This window comes from Chaetura pelagica, unplaced genomic scaffold (assembly GCF_000747805.2).
Source record: "Chaetura pelagica isolate M959 unplaced genomic scaffold, ChaPel_1.0 scaffold266, whole genome shotgun sequence".
NCBI lineage: Eukaryota > Metazoa > Chordata > Aves > Apodiformes > Apodidae > Chaetura > Chaetura pelagica.
The window spans coordinates 288,721-301,060 of record NW_009953799.1 but is presented as its reverse complement, the minus strand read 5'-3'; the positions used below and the strand labels follow the sequence as shown (position 1 = coordinate 301,060).

The 12,340-nt window shown below is 39.2% G+C and overlaps 1 protein-coding gene across 1 annotated transcript in view; it reads right to left on the bottom strand.

The window, feature by feature from the left end:
• LOC104391837 (arylsulfatase D-like) overlaps positions 1-11,395 on the bottom strand; it is a 19,802-nt gene extending 8,407 nt beyond the window's left edge. Inside the window, exons 1-10 of the mRNA XM_010001183.1 lie at positions 11,387-11,395; positions 10,659-10,738; positions 9,531-9,671; positions 8,568-8,689; positions 7,531-7,653; positions 5,572-5,995; positions 4,392-4,528; positions 2,202-2,336; positions 1,209-1,371; positions 13-134 (exon numbers count right to left, since the gene is read on the bottom strand). Of these exons, the coding sequence (XP_009999485.1) occupies positions 13-134; positions 1,209-1,371; positions 2,202-2,336; positions 4,392-4,528; positions 5,572-5,995; positions 7,531-7,653; positions 8,568-8,689; positions 9,531-9,671; positions 10,659-10,738; positions 11,387-11,395 (1,456 nt within the window). The remainder of the gene's footprint in view (positions 1-12; positions 135-1,208; positions 1,372-2,201; positions 2,337-4,391; positions 4,529-5,571; positions 5,996-7,530; positions 7,654-8,567; positions 8,690-9,530; positions 9,672-10,658; positions 10,739-11,386) is intronic.
• Positions 11,396-12,340: the final 945 nt, after the last annotated feature.

The following is a 12,340-nucleotide window of genomic DNA, read 5'->3' as shown; positions in this document are numbered from 1 at the left end:
GTTTATACTCACTGTCCCTCTGGTGCCACCGCGCTGCGTGCAGAAACGCCCCACAGTAGTGAAACAGGAACTCGTGCCCAGAGTGCTGAGCTGTCCCTCGCAGCAAGGGCAGCAAGGAGCGCCCATCAATCACCCTGCCAGAGACACGAGAGTCACCAAACTGCTGAGGAGTTTCAGGCTGCAGCTGGAGCCTGAGCAGTGCTCACTCTCCATCTGTGCAGCAGTGAGACTTCAGGTGTCGTTTCTAAACCAAGCTGCTGCTTAGCTAATGAGCCCTGAGAGACTTTTGGTTGTGTGGAGACCAGTGATTAGCAGTTACTAGCAGTTTTTGCAAGTGCATCTTGTTCACACGTCCTGCCTGGGGAGATAAGTGACCATTACTATAATTTTCCTGGGAGTAAGTGATAACCATAGTGAAGGCATGGTTCACAGCTTTTAATTTTGCTCCATGAAATGGAAGTCACTGAAGTCACTGCTAGGTCTGTGAGCAGGAAGTTTCTTTAAAAAAAGAACAACAAAACAACAACAAAAAACCCCCTCAAAATGCCAAAAAAAATCCCAAACAAGAAAACAAACAAACAAGCCAACCCCAGCTACTTACTGCATTGACTAACAGTTGGTTTAGTAATTTTATGTGCTTTTCTCAAATGGCTGAGCCAGCCACACTCTTGTGTTCATTAGAGGACTCTAACATGGAAGCTACAAATTGTTTACTGTTGAGGAAACTACTTCTCTGGTACTGGCAGCCAAGGGCAGGTCTTGTGCCATTTGCTCCACCTTTTCTACTCATGAAGAATGAGGCTTTCTACTCTTGGAAAGGGCCTCTCCTAGGCCTTTAATAGGAGCAACAGGCTTTCTGAATATCTGCCATTTTTTCAAAATGCCAAAGATGAAAAGAGATTTTTCTGTTTGTTTTTTTTTGTTTGTTTGTTTTTTCTTTTTTCACTCACCCCAGTGTCCCATATCAACCTGGTTGCCTTTTAGTGATTAGAAAACTGCATTAGCTAAATGACCCTTGATAAAACATGTTTTTTCTTTGCCTTTTCCATATAAACAAACAAGATGGAGAAAGTTAAGAAAGAAAGCTAGAGAACTACCTGCTTAAGAATCAAACAGAATGTAACCTATGGCTGTTATGACATGCATAGTCAGCTTCTATCTATATCAAGAAAAGGGAGCAAATATGATTAATGAAGCCACATTTGTACCTGTCCTGAGGCACTGTCCCTCCAGCCAAGTGAACCACTGTTGGGAAAATATCCATAAGGCTTGTCAGTTCATTGATAACTGTCCCTGCAGGCAACACTCCTGGCCATCTAACTACTCCTGGGACACGGATCCCTCCTTCCCAGCCTCCCATGCCTTTTCCACCTGTTAGAGAAAAGGGGAAAAATACCAAAAAAAAAGATTTAAAAAAATTAAATACATTGGATATCTATTAGATTTTTCTTACGCGTGTATAATTAAAAGTTTTAAATCTTCAAACATGCTAAATCTTGGAGAACAGTAGAATAACTACACTGCAAATCCTGTTTTTTCCAAAGTAAGTCATTAGCATCTTTATTTTACACAGCTTTCTTCAGTGGCACATAAAACAACCCACTACTGAGCAATATTTTTGGCAGAAGAGAAAGACAGGATCTTCTCTGATGCCTGAGAGGACATTCTGACCCATAATTTAAATTGAATCTTATATGTGAGAGTAATCTCTGCACTCTCTACTAACATCCTAAGAAAAAAGTTTTGGGCTACAACTCCACTTGATGCCCAAGGAAGGGGGGTTAACATAGGGCAAGTTTGGTTGTCAGACAGTTCACAGCCAGAGGCAGGAGAACATTCAAAATTATTTGCAGTCCTGGACAGCAGTGAGGGGAATTAGGCTAATGTTTGATTGCCCTCCAGGAGTTTACAGTCCCAGAGATGCTCTGAGTTGATCCCAAACAGAAGGGTGCAGTAAGTAGGAGAGTGCTCTGAATAGGAAGACTTTCCACCTGCATCTTTGCTGAACTTTTCTTGAGGTAATCCAAGGAGTCTGGCTTAACTTTGTTTCTCTTAAGGACAGGTTGGACAGGATATTGAGCAGTCTGGTCCAACTGGATGAGTCCCTGTCCATGGTGGGGGTTTTGGAACTAAGTGATCTTTAAGGTTCTTTCCAACCCAAACCATTCTATGATTCTATGTATGCACTAACAACGTTTTACCTTTATAGATACCATTCCATCCACCCAACTGAGCATTTCCTCTGTGTGCCTCTAAGGATCCTCCATGATCAGAGGCAAAATAAATGAATGTGGTATTTTTCAAGCCTTCTTTATCAATGACATCCAGAAGTCTGCCTGTAAACAAAGCAGAACATCACAACTAAGCCTTCTTACACTTTCTTACAAGAGCCTATCATCAGTATCAGAGACTTTTCCTACCCTGAGAATGATGATTGGAGTACTAAATACAGACTCATCTCATTGTCTAAAGAAACCTATAGTTGTTGTATAATTTATACAAATGAAAGGCCAAGAGGTATTGCTTCATACATTATTTTGAAGGGGAAATTATGGTCAAAATGTGTTGTTTTGTTTTAATAGAATAAACTTATTTGACTAGTTGTCACTAGAATAAAACCATGACGAATAATGTTAAAAAGGAAGAAAGAAGTAGAACTTGTTCTGGGGACAGACTTAAAAGCAGTAAGAAATTTCCACCACAGTTATGATCTGAATATACCTGCAGCAAGTTTGCTGATGACACCAAACTGTGTGGGGAGAAGGACATGCTGGAGGGAAGGGATGCCATCCAGAGGGACCTTGGCAGGCTGGAGAGGCAGGTCAATGCTAATATCATGAAGTTCAACAAGACTGAGTGCAAGGTCCTGCATCTCGGTCAAGGCAATCTCAAGCACCGATACAGGCTGGGCAGTGACTGGCTTGAGAGCAGCCCTGAAGAAAACTGGTGGGTGGGTTACTGGTGGACAAGAAGCTCAGCATGAGCTGTCAGTGTGCACTTGCAGCCCAGAAAGCAAATTGTATCCTGGGCTGCATCAAGAGAAGTGTGGCCAGCAGGTCAAGGGAGGTAATTCTCCTCTATTCCACACTTGTGAGACCCCATCTGGAGTGCTGCATCCAGTTCTGGAGACCCTATTACAAGAAAGACATGGAAATGTTGGAACTTGTCCAGAGAAGGGCCACAAAGATTATCAGAGAGGGCTGGAGCGCCTCTCCTATGAAGATAGACAGAGAGAGCTGGGGTGATTCAGTCTGGAGAAGGCTCTCAGGAGACCTTATTGTGGCCTTCCAGTATCTTAAGGGGCCTACAAGAAAGCTGGTGAGAGACTTTTTAGGATGTCGGGTACTGATAGGACTAGGGGGAATGGATCAAAACTAGAGGTGGGTAGATTCAGATGAGATGTTATGAAGAAGTTCTTCACCATGGGTGGTGAGACATGAACAGGTTGCCCAGAGAGGTGGTGGAAGCCCCATCCCTGGTAGTTTTCAAGGCCAGGCTGGATGGGGCTCTGAGCAAACTGATCTAGCGAGAGGTGTCCCTGCCCATAGCAGCAGGGTTGGAACTAGATGATCTTTCAGGTCCCTTCCAACCCTAACAATTCTACAACACCATGACTCTAACTATATCTGGAGATGCAGTCAGATTTTTTAGGCCTTGACTCACAATTCAGTGAAGATCAAGTCTTTCCATTTACGTGATTGGGTTCTGCTATGAAGGACCACAAGCAATGCAGAGAGTAATCCTGCGTTACAGAAATTAAAAGAGCCCAATGGCAAACTGTTGAATGTGTCCCAGATTTGTTTGTGGTTTCTATAAAAACAGGAAAATAAAAAATAAAACCAAATAGAAAATAATTTACACTAATTATCTTTTTATTCAAGCTACTCAGAATATTCTCTCAGATTGATGTTGGAAATTCTCTGAGTGAAAGATTTTCTCTATTGTGTAGCATCAACTGTCTTTAAAAGCATAAATAATAGTGTTGCCTAGATTCCTAGTCATAGAAATTTGCTGTGTCTTGCCAAGAACTGCACAGGGACTCTGAGATCAGGCTGCACACCATCAAGCAAAATCTTCTGAGACAAGACAGAGCTGGAGAACAGTCATATGTTTTGATTAACAACATGATCAAGTACATGTCTGATTATTTGTCTGCATTTATCACTGCATCACGGAAGTGTGTCAATTAAAAATAAAAAGACAAGAAAAAATTGGGCTTTTATCTTAAGAAAAAAAGAGCTGAGGTAATAGAATGGCAGTCTCTGAAGCTGTGTACCCAAGGCAACTTTTCTGGTTTTTGACATATGCAAAAAGGGAGTTCTGTGGCCACCCCTTTAAATTCTTTTCCACATTCAAATAAATGAAGGGTTTTCATCAAGACAAGCACTTACCTGCCATCCAGTCCATCTCCTCTACATTGTCTCCATATAGGCCATGGCTGCTTCTTCCCTGAAACTTCTCCGAGGTAACGAGAGGCGTGTGAACATGCAAAAGGGAAACAAAGAGAAGAAACGGTCTGTGCTTGTTTCTGAAAGAAAAAGAAAACAATAGTAATTTCTGTGCAAACTGTCTTTCAACCCAAAACATAACAGAGGCATGGAAGTGACTATCTTAATAAAGATTATTAGGGGGTCTAAAATATTAAATTTTTTTTACATCTTTGCATTTTTGAGATTTTAGGAGATAGAGAGGATTAAAAAAACCCTCAAAGATTTTGGTTCTGTATTAAGACTAAAATAGTAATGAGCACTTTCTGGTTCCAAACTATAAACATGTAAAACATTAAATAAATAACTAGGAAATTTCACAGCCAAAAGGCTGACACAGTCTCAGAAGCAAGGAGAATGGTACACTATGGCTTGAAATTAGCATGGATGTCACTGCTATTGGAGACATCCTCATGGAAGAGGCAGATCTGACACTGCACCCACAGAGGAACCACATCCCTTTAACATCAAAGCCAGGCAGGGTACCCCAGGAACCTGAGATTATCTATGCTCAAGTTTTACAGAAGAGATTTATCCTACCCTAAATTTCCCTTAAAAACAGACAGAAAAGTAAAGTCTTACCCAGGGATATGCCCAGACTTGACACATTAATACTTTTAAATACCCTATGGCTTGTTCAATGCTAGTTGAGGATACTGATAGTATTGTAAATAAAGAACACCCTTGGAGAAAAAAAACAAAACTCACTATTGCCCTCCTTATAAAATATTAACTTCATATGACAATTTCTATGATAGCCCATTCATCAGGCTAATATAACTTTTCTTTTCCTGCTGGCAGAAGGCCCAGACCTTGGCCAGGACCCCTTTAGATTAGTTGAATGCAACATAAATGAAAAAAATAAAATAAAAATAATCTTCTTCCTGAAGAGCTGACAAGCTGTGTGTAAGATGAAGGGCAGCAGTTGGATACTGACAGGTAGAGGGATGCCAGAACAAAAAAAAATTACTGGCCAGCATCAGGATGGGTAGTTCAGCAAACCAGCTGCCTAACCTAGTAGCATATGACAGTGATCACATTATTTTTAAGAATTCTTAAAGTAGGAAAGAATTTTTGTTGTTACCTTTCAATGAATGAAACTGCCTCCTTCAGCATATTAGAAGTAGTTTTTTCTAGGTTCATCGGTTGTTCAATGATATCATGATTTCTCATCAGGATACAGTTCCAGTACTTGGTGAAACCATAGCTGGAGAACCAGGTGATGAAATACAGGAGACCACAGATGGCCAGACATATTATTATTTTCCATTTTACTGAGAATAAATTAGTAAGTTTTCCAATCAACAGAGTAAGCACTGTAAGGATGATCACCTGTGTGTAAAGCCAATATGTATCTTGCAAAGACTTGGCCAGTTCAGGGTCATCTGTGCCTTGACACTCATTCAGAAGGGTAAAAGGCATGCCATAAAAATAATCAAACCCATGATTTAAAGGATGGTGGCAGTGATCATGGCGGGATTTGCAGTTCACACCCATATGCCACTTCCCTGAAAATATAAAACAAAGTTCTTAAATCAAACATCGTCACTCTTGGCAGTGCCTACCTCTATTTCTAATCTGATGGCTGCACTCCTCAGTTAAGGTGCAGCCAAGAGAGGAGTTGGTGTGTACTTGGGACAGATTCTCAGGAAGCAATTGTGCATTGGTTGTTTATCTGCCTAGAACAGCAGGTGTTTTCTTCACCTATCTGTTAAAATTCCACACAGTGTAATGGTCCAGCTCAGACATCTCCCTGAATAAGAACAAATATGCTTGCAATAGTTGGTGCTTATTATTTTTCCCATGATGAAGTAGCCTTTCATTAATGGATAGCCTGATGGGGAGAAACCAGAGAAACCCTTGTGCCAAAACAAACAACTAAGTGCAAAAATACAAACTAACTTATACACAAGTTCTATCTGACTTTCACAGTCCAAGAACAAATTTCAGGTAGAAGGTGTACATATTGGCTCTGTGTGTCTATTATTAACTCTAAAATGAGTAGCAAAAATTGGCCATTCCAATTATCCAGTGCAACTGAACATACCAGAATGTGTCACACACTGATAATGAACCTTAATGAAGTCATATTACAGAGCAGTGTAATTATCCTGACATTGAAGGACAGCCAACCTATAACCAAGGGCCCAGGAGCTATTAGATAAGACAGATAATTTCTGAGAACTGCTAACCAGCTTTGTGCTTGTGCATGTGACTGTTGTTCACAGTATAATCTCTGCCAGGCTGCAGTGAGCTCAGGAATATTCACCTCTTTGCATGATTTTGTGTGCAGTGAGTACATCACTAAGACTTACTTAAATTTAAGAACTATGCAACACCTCAGTGTGCCTGAGCCAAGCAGAGGTGTAAAAACCACAGTAATTACAATTAAGCACATGATGCCTTTAACTAAATAAAATATAGTTTAAAAAATGAGAGGTGCTTGAAAAACACATCCTTTAATCACTGTTCAGGAAAAACCAGCAGAGGTATTAAGATCTTCTTTCTTGAACTTATATTCTGACCCCAAACCCATTGAAGTAAAGGGGATTCTCTCAGCTGTTTTGCAGAGTTGCTTCTGCAGAAAATGAAGACACTTTTGGAGTCTTGACTGTGATAATAAGCAGGATGCATAAATAAAAGAAGTTCTACCCATCAGATATAATCAAGACCACTGTGGTGTCTGGGTACCAGCTGGCAGACACCATTTTGTGTTTCAGTAGATCAGTGAACACCTCTGTTGCTTCTTCCTAAAGCAATCTGTACTGGGCAAACAAGATTATTTCCTTTGCATTTACTTCTGTTCACAGTGTACATCTGATCTGTGTCTTCCATACATCCTCATTTTGGATTTTCAGATGTGCTGTGCTGACACTGGGCCTTGTGGATGACATTTGAAAAAACCTGCTGATTTTGACAGTTATGCATACAAGAAACTCTGGTTTATCTGATCCTAGACATTTAGGCAAAGAAAAATATTTACAGTAGCAGCCTCATTTGAACAACAAGCAATAAAAAGTCAGCAAGTTGCTGTGTCTCATACCTACAAGTGCTGTAGAATAACCTTGCTGGTGCAGTATTCTGGCAAAAGTAGTTTCATTTGGTGGGAGCCCACCAGAACACCCATTCCAAAAGAGAACCTGCCGTTGAGTGCTGGATGCCATGCCTGGAAAGGAACAACAGACTTTAAAATAAAACAAGCCAGATTTCAGATTTTCAGTCTTCTCCCATTGCCCTTTCTAAGGAGTGGCACTCAGCTGCCTACACCTAGTGCCTTTTTGTAAGTCATAAGTATGCCCTGGGATATTCTGATTGACTTCCCAGCATGATGTCTCCTCCAAATCCCATGTAATATCTGCTAGTCCAATGCAGTTGCCCGAGCTATACTGGGGTGTCTACAAATGGCACTAAGATGCCTATTTGTGGACATTAGTCAACCTCTTACAACCAAAGTTCTGTCAACATATAATGTTAAAAAAATAAAATGGGAAAAGAGAAAGCAAGTTTTATATAGAACAAAAGGCTTACAGGATGAGGGGTACAGACTCCAAAATGTACAGTTCATTATTACATTTCTCCTTCAGCAAGCCAGAATCTCATCAGGGGAGCTACACTGATTGTTATTGCCATATGTGGTGGCTGGAGTTTTCTGTCATGAATTTACATCGCTGAAGCAAATATGTTTTAAAACATTATTGTTGAGAATTGTTCCACAGACACATTTCACTATGAAAAAATTTGCCAAGATATTTGTAATATTAAAATTTTCTGACTAATCATAATACCACTGAACATACGTTGTTCACACAATCTTCTCCTTCTTCTTTCTACCTCTGGATTCTTTGTGCTATTTGGATTTTCACCCATTTCTGTGTTGTCATTTAGCCACAATAAATATGCTTTATGTGGAGGTTTTCCCATAAAAATCAGTCATTAAATCTAGTCATCTTTATTTTTGCCCATCTCATCAATACCCCAAATCCTTAGATTAATGAGTCTTTAAACTGGTTTATTTAAGTGGCTTTTCAATAGCAACAATGGCTAGACAAACTGCAGTGAAGCACTGGAGAGAGGCCCAACCTGATCTGATGGGGTATCTGCCAGTGAGGAAAGCTGCTCTGCTTGGAGTACAGACAGCAGCTGCAGCAATGTGTTGAGTAAGTCTCACTCCTTCCTTTGCCAGGCGGTCAATGTTTGGGGTCCTAAAGAGAAAAATTCCACCTCTGATAAAAACATGTTACAGAGAATATCCTGCTCCTCCTAATTTTGTTGAGGACATAACCATCAAATTAATAAAACTCTGTTTCTCTGCAGCTCAACTAGGAAAGCTTTGTGTTACATGTTTTTTGAGATATTTTGACTGCTTAGAAGTGATTTTTCCATGGAAACATGTTTTTATTACTAACTAGAAAGAAAAAAAAACACCACAACAAACACACACACACAAAATAGTATTTCAAGTCTATCTCATACCAAAAGGTCATGCAGCACCAATTTGATTAATAGATACAGGACAACACAATTTCCAAGACTAGAATAGCTTAAACACAGGACATTTACATGTATACACAATCATTCTATTAACCAATATATATCCATATATAGACTGATAACTGCACTAGGGATAAATATACCACTTTGACTGAGCTGTCATTTCATAACAAGCCTACTAGAGTTGTTAGCTGATATTAAATCAGAATCTCAGCCCTTGGCATTTCATCTCTGGAGTTGTGGAAACTTACAAAATATGTACATGCCTGACAAACACAGTGCATGGATATATTTGCAAAGTTCTGACTGCATATGCTGCAAATTTAAAGTCAGAGAAAGTTGTTCAAGCATGTCTGCATAATTATTACTCCAGTATGAATTGCTGTAGAACATTTATTTTGTGCAAGATTGGAAAAGAAAAGTAAATAAAATAAACTAATCCAGAATAACTAATTTTCTAATATTAAGTGTCATCAGTGGTTTTTTCCACTGATATTCACAAATTCACTGATAGTCACTGATATTAACTTCTTTAATAGAATATATTCTTACCTTATTGTATCATTACCATAGCAACCCACATCTCCAATACCAAGATCATCAGCCAGTATCAGTAAAAAATTTGGTTTTGAAGGATTTGATACACAGGTTCTTAGAAACAAGCCTAAAATTAGCCAGATTTTTAGGCAGGTCCTGAAATGAAAAAGTAAGGAGGTAATGTTAAAAAAAAAACAACTAATAAGCTTTACAACAGACTTTCAACTATTATTCTTAAAGTTTTATGAGGAACTCAGTATAGATACAAACATCTACCAAACACTGCCAGCTGATGGAGTGCCTGAGTATGTACAAAAACTTGAGTTGTGTAAAACCAGTAATACTTGTTTTTCTTGGCACACAGGTTTGGCATGTGAGTTTGTTTATTGAGATCTGCACTGATCTCAGCATATGTTTCCAGCAGAATGAGTGGTTGGAGGCTGCAAGTTTCCGGAGGCACCCCTTGTACTCCTGTTAAGGCTCCTGGGATAATAAGGACGGGAGCACAGAGGTGGTTGGTGTGAAGGCAGCAACAGGGTTACATTTGGTTGTCTCCCAGAAGACCCTAAGAATATCTCAGCAGGTCTTAGTTACTCAAAGTGTTTGAAAGAGGCAGCTTACAGGTGTCCACCTGAAGTAAAATCACAGAATCATAGGGGTTGGAAGGGACCTCTGAAGATCATAAAGTCCAACCCCTGGGCTGCAGCAGGAACACCTAGGGCAGATCACACAGGAACACATCCAGACTGGTCTTGGAAGTCTCCAGAGAGGGAAACTCCACAACCTCTCTGGTGAGCTTGTTCCAGTGCTCTGTAACCCTCACAGTAAAGAAGTTTTTCCTCATGTTGAGGTGGAACTTCCCTTGTGGTATATATGCTAGAACATATCTACAGACTGCTAAATACTGCAATGTGATAAATGCATAGCAAATTTACTATATATTTGTACTGTATATAAATACTATATATTATATATACTCCCAAACCTCCTTGTCTTATAAAAGTAGGATGAAAAGCCTTAGAAAACCAATAGTTTCAAGCCTGTATTAACTACTCTTAGGAGGGAAGGAGGGAAGGAATAGGGATCTGTTTCAGTTTGATTAAGCACAGCATGTAAAAAGCAGGGAAGACCCTCAGCAAACATATTTTCTTACCACTGTTTTCTTCGGTAATCTTCTTGGCTTCCCCATGTGTGAAACAGATACATAGTTGCTTACGTAAAGTCTGGTGGTAAAAAAAGGAAAATAATCTAAACCTTACTGTGAGCTTAGAAACTACAAAAATGCCTCAAATAAAAGTACCCCTGGAAATTAAGTTTTGCAGTGTAATTCTTAGGGAATTAGGGAAGAGACTATAACGGTATTTGGTTCAGATGCCATCTAGTACATCCAAGGAGGTGTTTTACCTGAATGTTACTAAAAACTGTCCAGAAAAATAAATATAGTTATGATTGTTTTCTTAAAGGAGTTAAAAGCTTAACGTCATTTATAAATTTAACAAGTCAGGTTTTCTACTTGCCAATTCTATTAACTCTACCTGGAAACACCTAAAAAAAAACACCCTTTCAGTTTCTCAATATTTATTCTTCTCTGGCCAGGCAATTTTTATGAGTGGGAGGAATTTCCTATGCTTGCCTAAACAGAGAGCATAGCTAGTGACTTTAGACGAAGAATGGCTTGGGAAATGCACTTCTTTTCCTTGTGAGTGGCCACAGACTGAAGGATCTGCAGAAATGTTACGACAGAATTGTGCAGTCATGCAGAAACACAGCTCCACAGGGACTCTGTATGCTAATTTTTGTGGTGTACGCCAAAATAAATTAGGGATGACATTCATTCCTTCACTGTGGAAAGAGATACAAATCTGAAATACCCCGTCCATGTAAAATCCCTACTTTTCCACACTTCTTTCCATTTCAAACAAGCACAAGAACAAAGATGTTAAGGAACAGATTAATACTAAGAAAGATACTTTCTTAAGAACTGAAAACACCTTGTAAACATGTAAACTTTGTCTCTTAACACAGAGAAATTGAAGTTCTATCTGGATTCATAAATGACTGTGAGCTTTTTTTCCCCAAATCACCATGTTCTCTTGAGGAAAAAAATTTAACATTATCTGAGACAGTTTTTTTTCTGCTTTTTTGATACGTAGGAGTGTAACAGTTACCTCGAATGTCTGAGGAATAATAACCTGGCCAGAACAGAGTATAAACCTGCCCTATGCATTTCAAAGAATGAGCCATAGGATAAAAAAAATGCACATGCTGTTATTTTGACCAGGAAAATAGTACAAAAATGACAGAACCTGGGGCCCATTGATTATTTTTTCCAAATAACATCATACAAATCTGAAATACCCCGTCCATGTAAAATCCCTACTTTTCCACACTTCTTTCCATTTCAAACAAGCACAAGAACAAAGATGTTAAGGAACAGACTAATACTAAGAAAGATACTTTCTTAAGAACTGAAAACACCTTGTAAACATGTAAACTTTGTCTCTTAACACAGAGAAATTGAAGTTCTATCTGGATTCATAAATGACTGTGAGCTTTTTTTCCCCAAATCACCATGTTCTCTTGAGGAAAAAAATTTAACATTATCTGAGACAGTTTTTTTTCTGCTTTTTTGATACGTAGGAGTGTAACAGTTACCTCGAATGTCTGAGGAATAATAACCTGGCCAGAACAGAGTATAAACCTGCCCTATGCATTTCAAAGAATGAGCCATAGGATAAAAAAAATGCACATGCTGTTATTTTGACCAGGAAAATAGTACAAAAATGACAGAACCTGGGGCCCATTGATTATTTTTTCCAAATAAC